This window comes from Gouania willdenowi, chromosome 24 (genome assembly GCF_900634775.1).
Source record: "Gouania willdenowi chromosome 24, fGouWil2.1, whole genome shotgun sequence".
NCBI lineage: Eukaryota > Metazoa > Chordata > Actinopteri > Blenniiformes > Gobiesocidae > Gouania > Gouania willdenowi.
Window position 1 is genome coordinate 11,045,647 of NC_041066.1, and position 17,454 is coordinate 11,063,100.

General features: G+C 37.2%; 2 protein-coding genes across 4 annotated transcripts; both read left to right on the forward strand.

The window, feature by feature from the left end:
* Positions 1-2,343: 2,343 nt before the first annotated feature.
* Positions 2,344-11,070, forward strand: cmtr1 (cap methyltransferase 1). 2 transcript variants are annotated; one of them, XM_028439772.1, is made up of 24 exons: positions 2,344-2,980; positions 3,061-3,165; positions 3,318-3,481; positions 3,614-3,772; positions 3,864-3,956; positions 4,044-4,115; positions 4,239-4,333; positions 5,170-5,242; positions 5,332-5,530; positions 5,611-5,729; positions 6,318-6,414; positions 6,498-6,630; positions 6,717-6,896; positions 6,973-7,029; positions 7,112-7,169; positions 7,257-7,325; positions 8,159-8,290; positions 8,381-8,506; positions 8,594-8,685; positions 9,415-9,483; positions 9,765-9,812; positions 9,908-10,020; positions 10,109-10,217; positions 10,317-11,070. In XM_028439772.1, exons 2-24 carry the CDS (start codon positions 3,066-3,068, stop codon positions 10,450-10,452), a joined length of 2,493 nt encoding a protein of 830 aa, XP_028295573.1. In that variant the 5' UTR covers positions 2,344-2,980; positions 3,061-3,065; the 3' UTR covers positions 10,453-11,070. The 2 variants fall into 2 exon arrangements, with proteins under 2 accessions (XP_028295573.1, XP_028295572.1); XM_028439771.1 differs by having other exon boundaries at positions 2,344-2,535.
* Positions 11,071-11,728: 658 nt separating this feature from the next.
* On the forward strand, positions 11,729-17,091 carry hebp2 (heme binding protein 2). Of its 2 annotated transcripts, XM_028439775.1 has the most exons (5): positions 11,729-11,809; positions 12,006-12,117; positions 14,344-14,479; positions 15,426-15,606; positions 16,487-17,091. In XM_028439775.1, exons 2-5 carry the CDS (start codon positions 12,043-12,045, stop codon positions 16,671-16,673), a joined length of 579 nt encoding a protein of 192 aa, XP_028295576.1. In that variant the 5' UTR covers positions 11,729-11,809; positions 12,006-12,042; the 3' UTR covers positions 16,674-17,091. The 2 variants fall into 2 exon arrangements, with proteins under 2 accessions (XP_028295576.1, XP_028295575.1); XM_028439774.1 differs by lacking the exon at positions 11,729-11,809 and having other exon boundaries at positions 11,818-12,117.
* Positions 17,092-17,454: the final 363 nt, after the last annotated feature.

A 17,454-nucleotide genomic window follows, 5' to 3' on the forward strand; every position in this document is an offset into this window, starting at 1 on the left:
CATTTTCACCTCAGGTTTCAAAACGCGCACACTTCATTTCTCCTAATTTATGCAATTGTTTCATTTTCTTTACACTTCACAGAAAATCCTCATGTTCCTATTTCATTAACAACATTAAATAATCACAAAACATGTAACGTGTTTGTACAATTTAACCATTGTCACGTTTTTCCAAGATCAACTTTGCGTTTTTAGAAGAAAAAAATAAAACATTTTATCACAAACCTTATACCAAACCTGTGACACCTAAAAACATTTGTCATAATGTTCTAGAAAAAATAAACATTAAAAGATGTTCATTTAATACAAAAACGTATAACGTGCAGCAGTATGTAACTCTACTTAGGCACCGACTACATCTGTCATCTGTCTTTATGGTTGTGGGTTTGAAGCCTGGCAAGTAAATCAGATTTTAGATGGAGCTCATTGGTGAAGAGAGTTCCAGAACTGTCCTGAGGGCACGTCACATGGTCCATGCGGGCACCATGTTGGTGACCCTGGTATTCCTGGAGAATGAAGTTTCCTACAAGAAGTCTCCTTCACCAAGTTGATCAGAAAATAGTAGCTTCTCTGTGAGGCTTTTTAACCAATCACTCTACCTAACTTCCCATTTAAATACATACATTTATGTTTACGGTTATATTGTGCAAAAACTAGAAACTAAGTATGAGTTAAGTCTGTATTAGTTTAAGTAAAACTTAAATACTTCAATTCAAGGTTCAAGGTTCAAGGTTTTTTTTATTGTCATTTTCATGTTTCCATAAAAACAAAATTTGTTTCTCAGGGCCAGCAGCATACAAGAAAATAAATATTACTGGAAATATAGTGCAATAGAAACACAATACAACAAAAAATAAATAATAAAGTACACACAATACACACAAGTACAGTAATAAAATAAGAGCTCAGGTATGGTGGATGTTAGATTATCAATCACAGATAAAATGGATAGTTCTTTTGTTTTTTTTTAAATCATATCACATCACTTTTATCCATCGATTGCCTTTGATAACCTAGGAAACCCAAAACTCAAAACTTGTGAATCAATAACAATATGGATTGTAGGGAAAGACTCATTTATACATTTAATGCTTAGCACAGCTTAGTAAGGTCATTTACCTTCTTCTGTTCCATAAAAACAAAGAATGACAATAAACAAGCGTACATTATCTGTAAAAGTAGAATCTGTAAGAGAACTGTATTGTGACGAAGCTCAGTAGTTTTTGGCGGCCGACTTTTAGACTTTTTGCTGCGTCACGAAACCAAGGGATTAACTTTGTTTCTTCTAGGAAGGATTTTACAGAGTCACCAGCAAAGACATGCGAGGTGGAGCTGCATTTCAAAAGCATTGTGCAACACCATTTTATGCTTTTGTTTATGCATGGTCAGCTTATATCACAAAAAGATTCACTTATTTACAAGTGAGACAATCATTTTATGAAGCAATGCAGACACAAAAGAAAGTTGATACAGCTACAAAATGTCTTGTGACTGTTTCTACTTCTCACAGGAAATTACCCAGCATTGGTTTTTGTTTTGTTTTTACCTTGAAATTACAAATCATTGATGAAGAACCGCTGGAAAAAACCTTGTCCGTGCTTGGATAGATGACAGGAACCTTCAAGTCACTCGCAAGGAACAGATTAGCCCAGTCTTATAGACATGCACGACTAGTTAAAGAACAATCTAATCACTACCCTGAGATGATCTTCAGAATGAAAGGAGTGCAACATCAGTAAAGGGTCTCCCACCTGCAGCAATGCCAACTTGTGCTTGCATTTATTGATATATAGTCAATGTAGTTTAAAGTAACCTATTTCATTTGATTTCTAAAATTGTCCCAAATATAGAGCTTAGGCCACTGTCCTGGTTTCTCTTTGAAAGAACCCAGTTCAGACATTATATTCTATTTTCCTGTGCTGTTCAGCCCATATTATATGAAGCTTGTACAATAACTGAAAAAAACATTGAAGCATACAGTACTTTTTTTGTCTGAGTCTAGGATTATTTTTTCATATAATAGCAAGTCTTTACAGTTGAATAATTACTTGACAATTGCATACTTTAAAATGTAGTACCTAATAAAAAAAAAAATGGAGGGAAATAGATTAAACTAGGCAAACTGCTTCTTTATGGTAAATTTACAAAACTACTATTTCTGATCGCTTACATCTTTTAAAATAAATAGGCTTTGACAGTTCTTGCGTCAAAATGAAACAGAAAATAAATAGAGAGTAACATCGCATATCAAACTCATGTTTTATTTGTTGGTAAAGTACACTTTCTAAAAAGGCAGGTTTTGGGACCGTCACCACTTGGTACGTCATCACCGTGCGCTGTCAGATTGAGAAGGACCCCCGAGGGCTCCCAAAACATTTCCGCGCATTAATGCATACTTCAAATGCAACATAATTTCTGCGCATATGCTTCAGAAAATAAACTCCTACTAGTCTGTGGATCCTGAAACCCGCATGGAGTTGGCCTTTTATCGATGCAGTTTCACCACAGAAGAAGAGAAGTGTTTTCTTTGAACGGGTAAAACCTGCCATGCTAATGCACTGAGCTAACGGCTAATGCGTAGTTTCGTTTTTGTGGAAACCCGGGAAAACGAAACACTCACAACAAAAGGGATTTTCTATTGCAAGCACACATTTCTGCGTAAATAAACTATTTTTGAGGACGAGTAACATCCAAGGCTTAAAATATAAATTGACTTGTTTCGCATATCACAGTTTGTCCCTTTTTATAGTCAGAGTGATTGTCACTTAATCCTTCGGAGAAAAGCTTGTTGATTATGAGGGGATACACAAACGTATGAAGCTTAGGTGCTTTAGTTGTTTTATACATGAACAAAACAAGAAGCTTTATTTTTTAGGAGAAACAGCGCCATGCTGTGGCAAAATGCAGTTAATGCAGCTTTAAGATCTAGTATCCACCGTCACATTTTTTCCTTCAGTACATAATAATAGGTACAGTACAGGTACGATAATAAATGCTGTCACTAATTGCTACCTTATCCATCAAGATGATATGCTAATTGTGCTTTATTATGATTTGAAGCCATAATGAGGAGAAGAGCAGATGCTGCACAGCAGTTTGTGTCAAAAAAGAAGAAACAAGATGAAGACAGCAGCTCAGATGAAGAGTCACAACTATCCAGACAAGGTAGAATTTTTCTTAATTCCTTTGTCACAAACTGGTCAACTTGTATCACTTCCATGTTGAAATTCTGCTGACAATAACCTTGATAAGTCCACCAGCTACTCTTTTTCATTTGTTTATTAATTATCTATACATGTTTGATTTTGTACTTCAAGACTCGAGCCAGAATGACTCCCACAGTGACCTGGAGGACCACAGACCAGGCTTCTCCAGGCCTTCCATATCATCGTCCTCATCTTCGTTTGACACCCAAGACACTGATGCTACACCGCAGACCTCCAAATATTTAATGTTCAACAGTGTGTCTCAGAAACTTATGGTAATATACAATAAAACCTCATTCAGCAGGGATGCGTCACTAAAAAATAAAAATCTACTGCGTCATAAGACTGGAGCTCCTGTCCACTGTTTTGATTGATGTCTCTAATATTTATGTTGTTTTCTGTTTCAGGCCAAAATGGGCTTCAGAGAAGGTGAGGGTTTGGGAAAGTTTGGCCAAGGACGTAAAGAAATTGTGGAAGCTTCTACTCAGAGAGGAAGGAGAGGTCTCGGTCTGACCCTGCAGGGGTTCCAGGGAGAGCTGAATGTGGACTGGAGAGATGAGCCAGAGGTAAAAATAAATTAATAAAAAGAGTCCCAGGGTGTCTGTTAGATTTGAAATGCTGTTTCCATTATTATTCTAATTTATTTTGTCTGCATAGCCAAGTGCATTGGAGAAAGTGGACTGGTTCCCAGAATGCACCACTGAGATCCCGGACGCAGACGAACTAAGAGACTGGATGAATATAGGACGGGTAACTGTTAAAAAACATAGACATTCACTTCAGATCTGTGTTGTGTAGCAACCTCTTATTAATATTTCTCATATTCTATTTCTTCAGAGAAAACTTCAGATCGAAAATGAGACTGAGTTTTGCACAGAGGATCTTCTGCACACTCTGCTACGGTGCAAGGTGAGCACACGTCCAACAGCTGCCCTTTATTTCTTTTCCATACTGTGTCATAATCATTTTACATTTCACACACAAAGATGTCAACTAAACGTTTGAATTGTTTGCCTCTGTCCGGGTGTTCAGACAGTGTTTGATGACCTTGAGGGTGAAGAGATGAGGAGAGCTCGAACACGCTCCAATCCATACGAGACGATCAGAGGAGGGATCTTTCTGAACAGGTTAGTGTCTCAACAGGCAGGGCCTGACTTCAGTTTAAATACTTTAGGATTGTTTTTTATTTCTGAGCAGCTGCTCCTTAACTTTATTATGTAAGCAGTCTTTTTTTAAATTATCACATAAATCCATATTGTGGAAAAAACTAAAAGGTTTAAATTGCTGCTAGAAAGTTTATTTTGCTCTCTGCTGTAAACACTCTCATTGTCAAAAGTTTCCTGCATTGCATTGTGGGACGTGGAGTCCTATGGACAGATGCATAGAAGTGTTTTTCCTTCATTCTTACTGCGATTTCCCATGACATGACCTCACTGTGCGAGACATTCAAAATTGGCTAGAATAATCTGATTTTTCCGTATAAGCTCAAAAAAAAAAAGTGTTATTGTTTCGCGGTAACTTTCAGTCTGAAAACACTAGGAATGTGTTGGGAAGTCACTCTGGCAGAGTTTTTAGGGCCAAACACAAGAAATTCCAGTAAAAAAACAAGTAAAAACACTTACTATGCGTCCGTCTACGGGACTCCACATCCCACAATGCAATGCACAAAACTATTACGACAATGTTGATAAGAATGTTGATCAAGACAAACATTTGAGCAGCAATTTGAACCTTTTTCCCCTTTTTTCAAGCAAATAATCTTCAATTTACTAATCTATGAGGCAGATACGATGTCTTAATCTGATTTTTAATTGTTTTTTAATTATCATCTCCAGCATCTTAACTTTTAACATTATATAATCTGGATGTTGTTATCTTAAGTCGTTGTCATTTCTGAGCTAAAATGTAATGACCAAACTCTGATAGTGAAAGGTAACTCTCTGTGCTTGTCGTCTGTTTTCAGAGCAGCTATGAAAATGGCCAACATCGACCACTGCTTCGACCACATGTTCACCAACCCAAAGCAGTCTGAGGGGGTGAGCAGGTCAAAGTAACTGCCATGTTGGATGACGTGACTGCAACCAATCAGAGCACAGGGTGAGATGGAGCATCTGTTTCTGTGTAGAAACCCCTGACGAAGGACCACGACGGGGAGCTGCTGTACTTCGGGGACGTGTGTGCGGGGCCCGGCGGCTTCTCCGAGTACATCTTGTGGAGGAGACGCTGGCACGCCAAAGGCTTCGGGATGACTCTGAAAGGGCCGTGTGACTTTAAACTGGAGGATTTCTACGCAGCTCCCAGTGAGCTGTTTGAGCCCTACTACGGTACGGTGGTGACAGCTGTGCATCCAGGAGGAGACACAGATTAGTCTTTCAATGATGAATGATTTGGCTGTTAATTTCAGGTGAGGGCGGGGTGGATGGAGACGGTGACATCACTCGACCTGAAAATATGACCGCATTTCGTAACTTTGTAATGGAGAGTACAGAGAGACAAGGGCTTCATTTTCTGATGGCAGATGGGGTAAGTAGATTTTTCTTCAGAAAGTTGAAAAAGGTTTTGAATGTGAGGAGAAATGTATGTAATGTTTAGTAGGGGTGTGCATTGCCATGAATCTGATGATATGATACGATTTACATGTCACAATACGATATACAGCATCTTGGCCGATACTAAACAATATGATGTCAAACTCTTTTTTTCAAAAATGAAAGTTGGCCCTAAATTTACTCTAGATCAGGGGTGTCAAACTCATTTTAGTTCAGGGGGAAAATATGGAGTAGTTTGATTTTAAGTAGGGTGCAGACTTTATGCGGGAAAATGAGTAATTTCAACATTATTGTGTCTTAGTTTGCACGTCTACCTATACATAAAATACAAAATATTTAAGAAACTGACAATATCAAAGCAATAAATGATAAATATCCGTCCCAACATATTTACATTAGTGCAATTAAATTGTTTTTGCTTTAAAGAAACATGATTAAAAAAATTTATTTGGACATTTTTTTTTTATTGATATGATAATTGCGTAGTGAAATATTGCGATATATTGCTGAATCATTATTTTCTTACACCTTTACTGTGTGTGTGTGTGTGTGTGTGTGTTAGGGTTTCTCTGTAGAGGGACAAGAGAACCTGCAGGAGATCCTCAGCAAACAGCTGCTCCTCTGCCAGTTCCTCACTGCGCTCTCCTCACTCCGAACAGGTACGTGCTAACAGAACCAGTCGTCATGCATGTGCGTTGATTTTCTACAGACTCAGTTTTGGTTCGATCATGGTTGTGTTCAGGTGGGCACTTTGTCTGCAAGACCTTCGACCTCTTCACTCCCTTCAGTGTGGGTTTGATCTACCTGCTCTACCTCTGCTTCGACAGGATCTCGCTCTTCAAACCGCTCACCAGCAGGCCGGCCAACTCAGAGAGGTAGGTCTTTATTTTTTCTGGTGTTTATCATAATTTAGAACATGTAGTACGTTCCTAATGAAGCTGATGAGTTGTGTGTTCCTCAGGTACGTCGTGTGCCGCAGCCTGAAGCCAGGCTCCGAAGCCGTCAAGGAATACATGTTCAGGGTCAACCTGAAGCTGAATCAGCTGAAGAACACGGACACAGATGTTACAGATGTGGTCCCGCTGAGCATCATAAAGGAAGACACAGACTTCTACCAGTTCATGGTCAACTCCAACGAAAGGTAGGAAGCAGCTTCTTTTTTTTCTTGTTTTTGCTCCTGTGTGTAAGATCAGAAGCTTGACTGTTTGTTTTTTCAGCCTCTGTGCAGTGCAGATTAAAGCTTTGGCCAAAATCCACGCTTTTGTCATGGAACCGTGAGTAAATATGGCTGTAGTGTGCACATTTCGTGATTTCCAGTTGAAAACAACCACACTTAACGGGATGTTGTGTTTTTAGGACGCTCTCAGAGCCGAGGCAAGCCGACATCAGGAAGGAATGTTTGAAGCTGTGGGGGGTGAGTAGAGTAGAGTAGAGTAGAGTGAGAGAGGCATGATGCAAGTGCTGGAAACTGGAGTTTTTTTCTCCTAATGTGTGTTTTCAGGTCCCAGACAAAGCCAGAATTGCTCCAAAATCTTCAGATCCAAAGTCAAAATTTTATGAGCTTATTAAGGTCAGTAGGAGGTGTATACTTTCTGTCTTTTAAAAATAAAATTCTGCTTTGTTTACAGGCTCTTAAATGGTATTGATGTATTCAAATGATGGGGATTGGAAATTTTATACATATATAAGCCACTGGTGGCCCGGGAGCCACATGTGGCCCTCAAAAAACACATACAAAATGAGTCCAAAAACATACAAAACAACAAAAAATACTTGAAAACAGACCAAAATTACAGAAAAATACACCAAAGGACTCATAATACACAAAATGAGACAAAAATATACAAAACGATAACAGAAACACATTAAATGGTAAATGGACTTGATTTTATATAGCGCTTTATCACCACACTGAAGCAGTCTCAAAGCGCTTTACATATCAGCTCATTCACCCAATCACTCTCACATTCACACACCAGTGGGACAGGACTGCCATGCAAGGCGCTAGTCGACCACTGGGAGCAACTTAGGGTTCAGTGTCTTGCCCAAGGACACTTTGACACATAGTCAGGTACTGGGATCGAACCCCCAACCTCTCGATCAGAAGACGACCCACTACCACCTGAGCCACGGTCGCCCTAATGACACAAATGACAGCAAAAAAGAATACAGACCCTTTTTTTCCTCCTGTATTAATCCTCAGATCGGTCATTATTCTAAATACTGACATGAATGTTGTTAATGGGGCCCTCGGATTAGACAATCACATTTTTCTGGCCCCCACTATGATAAAAGTTGCCCATCCCTGCTTTAATACATCAAAGCCTTTGTTTGACTCTAGTGAAAAGAAACTGAAGAAGCTTTGTGAGGACTTTATTTGTTCTTCTCTTTGTGACGTCACAGACGTGCGATGTGGAGGCGTTCCAGTGTAAGCAGACCGCCCTCACCAACGCCACGCTGGACAAGCTGCGCCACATATTTGATCACAGGTGCATCGTGGTTGGTGCAGAGCAGATATTCTTACTGGCACTGGGGGTGAGTCTTTTATCAGGGTTTTATATTGTTTTATTTTTTACAAAAAGTCTGACTTTGTGTTCTCTTTGCTTTCTGTGTGTTCTGCTGTAGAAGTCTCAGATATACACATGGGATGGAAAGATGCCTGTGCGCTGGAGGAAAATGGAGAATTTCAAGCTTGAACTTCCAAGAGACACACTTCTGAGTGTTGAGATCGTCCAAGAGTTGAAAGGAGAGGTGAGGGAAGGAAGAAACATTTATTAGTTGCCAATATTTGTACTTATGTAACCTATTTTCCTATTTGACTCTCCGTTTGGTTCTCAGGGCAAAGCGCAGCGTAGAATAAACGCAGTCCATGTGATGGATGCACTGATACTGAACGGCACCGACGTCAGAGATCAACACTTCAACCAACGGTAGGATACACACACATTAGTGCAGTAAAGAGTGATGCAATAAATAAGATCTTAAAGGAATTCTCCACTGTTTTTACAAATGTGGTCTAAAACCTTTGAAATGTACTTATTAGTAGAGCTATGCCTAACAAAACGCATTATTTTGCACCATATTCATTTTATGAATTTTTGAAAAAACGGGACGACTGAAGCGTTTTAGAGCCTGTGTTCCGCCATCTTTAAAATCAGGATTGATGACATCACACAGCCCCATTTGCCTGTAAACATCTCATTGTTTCCAATTTCAGTGAAACATTTAACCTGCTTTTTTACATCATTTAGCTGCTTTTTTTGGTAAAAATGCCAATTTGTGCTGCTTTTGGTTGCTCTGAAAAACCAGGAAAAGTTAAAGATGACGATGTAACCCTCTTTTGTTTAGCGAAAGAGGATTAAAAACAGTAATGGGGCTGTGACTTCATTAATCATTTCAAGATGGCGGAACAGCTCTGAAACTGTAAAGTGATCCAGTTTTTAAAAGGTAATCTAACAAATTTGGTGCATGATGATGGTTTTAGTTAGGCATAGATATTCTAATTAGATTTTAGACCACATTTGTAAAAACCGTGGAGGATCACTTTAACACAACCAGTCAAACTAACATCAAATATTGTAAAATATCTCCTGTTTTTACATTCGGTGAGAATCATTATAAGTTTATATTATAAGTTGTTTAACTGTTGCTCATTCCAGGATCCAAATGGCAGAGAAGTTTGTGAAGGCTGTCGCTAAACCCAGCAGACCTGACATGAACCCCATCAGGTACTAACACTGGTTTCACTGGTTTCTCCACATGTGCACATTAGCTTATCATGAGCATCGACCATAATTCCAGCTAGTTCAGATAATATGTTTTGGTTTCATTTATTAAGATGACTTTTTTCAGGAAATTTACATTGAAATTTACTTTATTCTCCTGACATGTTTCAAATACCCACTGTCAGTCTTCCTCAGAGGCATCAAAGCAATCAGTAGATGCCTCTGAGTTGTCTGAATAAGTGAAACATTAACATATTACGAGCGTTGACTGTTTCTTCAAACAGGGTAAAGGAAGTTTACCGGCTGGAGGAAATGGAGAAAATCTTTGTCCGGTATGAATCAAGTTTAACACACAGGCCTGGTAGTGTGGCTACTTTCAGGATTTGGTTATTTTTCTAATCATTTGTGTTTCGTCTCCCTGGAACAGATTAGAAATGAAGATAACAAAGAGTTCAGGAGGCATACCTCGTCTTTCCTACACCGGTAGAGACGACCGACACTTCCTGCCCACGGGCCTCTACATCATCAAAACCGTAAATGGTTGGAAGTGCAGCTTTGTTTTTAAGTATCACTCTCACATAAAGAAATCATTTTCTCAGAAGAAAATAATTTCTCTTCCACCCGTCAGAGCCATGGACAATGGCGTTCAGCAAAAACTCTAAGAAGAAGTTTTTCTTCAATAAGCTCACCCAAGAGTCCAGTTACACGATGCCACCAAACTCTGCTGCTCCCTTCCAGTAAGCCCCGCCTTCCTGTTTCTAAGTGCTGCCGAATCATAATCTATTCATCATTTGTGAGTCCTGAATGCATCCTTATTTTTTTGTTTTCTTCCTCAGCGTTTGCAACTCTGAGAGGCTTTTCTGGGCCTGGGTGGATGGGGTCATAGTTCACGACTCCCAGACCAGGATCGACCCTGAAAAACTGTCCAAAGACGACGTGTTGTCCTTCATCCACCAGCATTACCACCTGTGAACCACTCGAAAGACAAAGCAACAGCTATTAGCCTTTGTTTTGTGTTTGTTTTCTGCTTTCTGACACTCATCAAGCTCCTCTAAATCATCAGAGGCCTTTACGTGGTTGTAGCTGGAGCTTTTGCAGTTGAACCATAAACCATTGGATCCTTTAAGAGACTGAATCATGACAAACTGTCCTCATCATGATTCTGTGCAGACACAAAGATGCAGCTGTAGTCCCTATATTCACACACGTAGATCTTTAACCGTTTTCTTCATCTGGGGGTTTGTTTGTGTGTTTAACACAATGATTATAATTAAAGATATGCGTGTATGCAGGTAAATGTACATATTCAGGTGTTTGTGCAGTTCTTCATGTCAGCTGATTGTGGCTGTTTCTTGCAGTGACGATCACTTTTTTTTATTTGTCGCTTCAGCAAATCTGTGTTTGGACAAGTAGTAGTTTACATTTCATACTTGATATCACGCATGAGTGTGTGTTTGATGTTTGGTTCTGTAGGTTTTTGCCTTCTTTTCACATTGTTGTCAACAGACCTTTTTTTTTAAAAAAAAAGGGTTTCATGTCCTTGTTCTTAATGCTCTTACATGTAAATAAACTAAATTTTTTCCCTTCAAATGAACTGTAGCTGTTTGATCAAAAGTAAATGCAGCAATAATTACAAGGTACACATGGGTAGTGTACCTAATATTACAACTTAATGAGAGGGTGCAGAGATATAAAGTTGATATTTAATCACAACCTTACCATAAGTACATTTTCCAAAGCGTTCCCTTGCAGATTTTAGTTTCAGAAGTGATGAATAAATTCAACAGTTTGTGCTCAGCAGTTTAGAACAACATACATTTACTTGAGTCAGCAGTTTGCAGAGCAGTTATATACAGATATATATTGTTTGTGATCCTGACAGATGAGCTCTGCTGTGTCAGGACAGTGTAATAATAATAAAATGAAAGAATGTTTATTTCATCACATGTTTGGACCCTCATCCTTCATGATGCAGCATTTAAAACCCTGTTGGTTTTTTTATAGATGCTCAGTTTTTATAATTTTGTTTGATTTTTTTTTTTTTTTTTTAAGATCTAACAGTCATAAACAAATCTGCAAATAAGTTATAAATGTAAGTCCATATTTTCTGAGTAACAAACCATATAATACACTAACAGCTGTTTTGAATGTCACTCGTACTCTTTTAAACCATTTTACAGGTGGCAAAGGTTGAATTTATTCACCGTTTTAATGGCTCAACCATTTTATTTTGAAAGTTAAACCTCTCAGCCAATCAGTTTTTACCGGAAGTTTAACATTACGGAAACCAAAAAACGCCCATTTGACAGAGGCGGACCAAACATCTCTGGTAAAGTCTGTTTTTCATTGCATTCGACGTGTTTTAATTATTTAGCAATAAGTTTAAATCGTTTTGTAAGTGTTTTTTTGGCGTTTGTTTGTTACAGAGTAGCAGCACGTGTGAAAGATGACAATGCGTTTTGCGCGTTTGTGTAGCACCTGTCGTGTGTTGACGTGATGAGTGAAATTTGTGTTTGTTTTTCCAGCAAAGTTCAAACCTTCACTGTTCAAACTAAAGAAGTCATGTTGAAAACTATGAAGCAAGTTTTGTTCTCCACTGGTCTACAGCAGCCCAAATACAGCGGAGAGGACAAACAGGTAGAAACACACACGTACATTTATTTAGATTCAATTTATGTTGAATAATTCACGTGTTTTCTAATTATAAGAAAGTACAACGAATGTAGTGTCATGCGGTTCAGTATTGTAGCTATTTAAAAAAAAGAAATGAGTGTATCATGGTAAATGTTGAGTTTCTAAATAACTAAAATCAGGTTTGATATCACTGATGTTTACTAATGACCCTTTAATGCAGGGGTGTCAAACTAGTTTTGGTTCAGGGGTCAAAGATGTTAGCAGGAAAAAAAGCATTCCAACATTAATGTGCCCTCGGGCTGGGCGATTTTGCCTAAAAAAAAAGAAGAAAAATTCGAGTTTCGATTCGATTTTATTAAATTTTTTCAAAGCACTTAAAAATAACTACAGACATAAAATATATTGTCAAAAGTGCAACTTTATTGCTGTGATTGTCCTCAAGACTTAAAATGCATTGAACAATCTCAAAATAATAAGTAAATGAGGCTCTGTCATTCAACAATTTCAATTTTTAACCCGGGTTAAAGTGCATCAGCAACGTCACAGTAGCTTAAATTTTCTGATTAAGAAATCAGACGACTACATAAAAAGTCTGAAAAAACTGTGGTGGGAAAAAAAATACACAAATTAGCAAAATAAAAATTATTTTTATCTGCAAATTTGATAAATTGATTAAATTGATTTTTTTTTTGCCTAGCCCTAATGTGCCCTCGTTTGCACTCCCAGGTATAAATTACATATAAAATGCATGAAACCAACAATATCCAAGCATTAAGTGACCTTTAACTTAAATTCACTTATATTTCCTTGATATTATGAACAATTATTTAATTTAGTAGAAAAATTTGATGATGATTTTGTAAAAATGTAAGGTTTTTTCCATCAATTTGAGATTAAAAAAACGACAGCCATCATGTGATAAAAGCATGAGAAATGTGTACATTTGTATCCATGTGTATTTGGAGGGGCTGAGATATCTACAAATGAATTATTTTGTAATTTACACAATGTCTTTTTGTTTTTCTGTCATTTTTATTTTCTCCTGCGGGCTGAATTAGATGCTCAAAAGGGCCAGATTTGGCCCCCGGGCCTTGAGTTCAACACACGTGCTTTAATACATGGAATCCTCCTCGGAAAGTGTGCCGTGGTATCTAACACAAGTACTATAAACTATTAAGGATGTTCTGATCAGATACTGTATATATCAGAAAAAAGGAAGAAAGATTATCACATATCAGCCTGCATCTAAAATCTCTAATATAAGAACTTCTACTGGACAATATTGTGGTTTTTATTTTCCTGTCTTCAGTTGTTTGACGGTATAAAAACAATAACTAAAGTGAAGCTGTATTGTACAGAAGCTTATTGCATTCACTTGAATTAAAAAAAAAGTTTCTGTTTTTATGAGAAAAGTTTCTGTTTTTACGAGTAAAATAAATCCTGTATTTATGAGTAAAGTTTCTATTTTCACGACAGCCTTGGCGCATTTTTTTCATTCGTAAAAACAGAAACTTTTCTCATAAAAACAGAAACTTTTTTTTAATTTATTAATTAATTGTGTAATTGTGGTATTTTTTTCCACTTTTTGAAAGTATAATTAGTTTTTATTGGATCCATTGAGGTTATTTTTCAGGGTATTCTAATTTATTCTTTTTTTATTCTATTAAATTGTAGAATTTGCATATTTTTAAGCTAAGCCAGTAATTTCTGCACTATAGTAATTTATTTATTTTAGGTTCCATTGGTTTTATTGATGTTAAATTTTTTTTTTTTACTGTGGATTATTTTCAATTAGTTTTTTTTAAGTGTAGAATATTCTTATGTTTAAATAAGTTATAATTAATATAACCCATTGATTAATAATAAATGGGTCAGTGTTTTTCACGCCTTCTGTTGCTGACTGTTGTTCACTGTTTGAGTTTTATCACTTGATAAAGCCTTTTTTTTTTACATTCCACACTACAAAATAAGTAATAACAGTATGTATAATTCATGCTGATATCGTACTGGATCAATATTGGTATTGGTCAATACACAAGGAGGCAATATCGGTATCGTATCGATAGTTTGAGCAAATTGTTCTCATTATTAACGCTTTCCATGTGTTCAAAATGATGAGGCTGCATTCATAACACACAGCAATAACAAAAAGGTCAATAAATAAAATGAGTTAAAAAAGAAAAGTAGTTTTGGGGTGTCCATTTAGCGCGTTTCTCGTGTGTTTTGGAGGCCAGCGACTACGAGAAGCGAACGTACGAGGCCACCCAGTGGGTGAGCACCTGTGTGACAGACATGCAGATGGACGCCGCGCTCAGCACCGGCTTCAGGAGGCTCTTCAGCTACATTCAGGGCAGCAATCACAGCAGTGAGTCCACTTCACCTCCTCTGGCACAGGTCACATGTCTAATCTGTTAAACATGTAGCAGCAGTGGACTTTACTTCCTGCTCAGCACTTTGGTACTGCGTTAAATGCTTGGTCTTAGTCAGCAGTTTGCACAAGCGTTTTATATTCAAACAAGTTGTTATTGATGGTAACATCTGAGCTCTGCTGAGTCAGCAGATCCATAAGCGTCGCCACTCAATCTCTCAGCAGCCGCAGCAGCGCTCACATGCAGGGTTGGAGTCAATTCTAATTGTAATTGAGTATTTGGTAATTAATGACAATTATTAAGTAATATAATTGTAATTGGAAAAAAAAAAGTATTGAAGTAACCGTAATTGAATCGCAATTGAGTTCAGATAATTTACTTTGTAATTGGTATGGGGAATATATAAAAACTATTTCACAATTTAATTGCAAATTTAAGGAACCATGTTAGTTTTATGGCTTAAACATACATAATTTATACAATAATAATTATTCAAATGTGTCTCAAGGATTATTTTACCATTTTTTTTAAAAAAAATGGTATGAATCGTTGGTATACTCACAGAAAAACTATGGCTAACAAAACCAAAAATATTAATACCAATATTTTCATTGATTAGGAAGTCTAACAATGAAATGAGAAACAAATTAGATTATAGATCATATTTTTTTAGTGTATTTTACAGCTAATTTAAGACATGGGTCAAACTGACTCTTTATCATAAGAGTTGCTAACAGAAAGCTAACACAAGAGGAATGTTTTGTTTTATATTTATTAAAGGCTCAGTAATTGTCATTAATTGTAATTGAACTTTAATTAGTTGAGAACGTAATTGACTTTCAGGGGGAAAAATAATTTTAATTAGATAAAATGCTGTTCACTGTAATCATAATTGAGTTCCAATTGAGCATGGATAATTGAAGGGGTGTGTGTGTCGCCCAGAGGTGAAGGTGGAGATGACGACCCCCGTCTCGTGCCTGGTGGAGCCCGGGGCCGGCCCCGCGTGTGAGTCTCAGTTCACAGTGTCTTTCTACGTCCCAGAGGAGCACCAGGAGAACCCCCCCCAGCCCAAAGACCCCCTGGTGTTTGTGGAGCACAGGAAGGAGTTCACAGCATACGTGAGGTAGGACGGAGCTCACATTCACCATAAAACATGGCAAAAATCAACACCATAATTATGTTTTATGCTTTTATGTCAGAATTCACAATAATTACCAATCAGAGCATTAACACAGGGAGCAACAAAGGGTTTAGGGTTAGATTATGTCTAAGATTATGTGTGGTTTTTTGGGGGAATATAATTTTCTGTCATTTTGTGTTTTTTATTGTTTTTTTTAAAATCATTTTGTAGGTTTTGTCATTTTGTGTTTTTCTGTCATTCTGTTTATGTGCATTTCTGTTCTTATGTGTATTTTTCCTGTACAACGTAATATTGTGTATTTTTGTTATTTTGCATTTTTTTGGAGTATTTTTTGTGTATTTTTGTTTTCGTTTTGTTTGTAGTACTGTGGGTTTGCAGAGTTTTGGGTGTTTTTCTTGTCTTTAATTTTACTTTTGTTGCTATTTTGTGTTATTTGGAGTTATTTGTGCATCTCTGTTGGCGTTTTGTGTATTTTCCCGTGTAAAACGTATCTCTTTTAGAGTAATATTGTGTATTTGTGTTGTCATTTTGCCATTTTTTGCAGGATTTTTTGTGTATTTCTGTTGCTTTGTAGTACTGAGAGTTTACGGAGTAATCTTTTGGTGTTTTTCTTGTCATTTTGTGTTATTTGGAGTCTTTTGTCTATTTCTGTTTTTTTTGTTTTTTTTAATTTTTGTAGTAGTTTTGTGTGTATTTTCTGTGTTTTTCTTGTCTATTGCAATATTTTTTGTAGTATTGTAATTTCTTAGTATACTTCAGTGTATTCTTGCTGTTGTTTTGTGTATTTTAGTATAATTTTGTGCGTTTACCCAGGCCGCTAGTTGACTACATCTGCTTTATTGTGTTTTGTGTTGTGCTGCAGGACCTTTGGTGGTTTTGCTAATGAGGCGATGAGACGTGAGGAGCTGCTGAAGCTGGTGGAAAGCCTGAAGAGAGACGGCGTGGAGCACGTGGATCAGCCTTTTTACATAGCTGGATACGACAGTCCTTTTAAACTGACCAACCGCAGGAACGAGGTGTGGATCCTCCAAAAACCGCTGGTCAAGTAGAAACAGGAAGTCATGTTTGAACCTTTGATAAAAGTCACTGCTTAATAAATAACACTCAGATTATTAATGATAGTTACTGGGATGAACTCACTCTGATAATGAGACCAAATAAGTTACAAGAAAAGAGAAAATGCAGAGGCAGTGATTAAATGTGACCAACAGGAGGCGCTAAATGGTCACAAAACATGTCTCACTTCTGCCTTTTGACTTTTTAACAATTATCAACACTGATAGTCAGCTTTTGTTTACTCACATGTTTTACCTCTATTTATGCTACAGTTTTTAATTGCTTTACATTTTTCTACATTTGTAAACTTAATCTTGTTGACTGTTGAACTGTGTGTGTGTTTACTGATTTATTTTTGGTCAAGCTGCTTCTGTGATGAAGATTGAAGGAATAAATATAATGAAATGACAACTTTGTTTTTCTAAGATCATTTATCACGTCCAGTCTGTACGTCTGTTTGAATAAATTGGTCCTTTTTACCCTCAGTCGAAGGGTGTTGTCATCAAGTTTGTCATTTGTCTGTGTGCAGAGTGGTGTAGGTCTTCTAATGCAATACCCACCAACCATTAAAAAAAAATTCCAGTTGCTTGATTTTTGGTTGGGAAAAAAAAAGAATTTTGAAAAAAACTTTATGATTTTAAAGAAGGAAAGGAGGTGGACCATTGATACCTTGCTGTAAGGTGACGTTTACTCATTGGTCTTGATTAGTGGCAACATTTTTCAGATCTGATTATTTTTGGCAAAAAAATTGCATAAACGCGTGAACCATTTCCA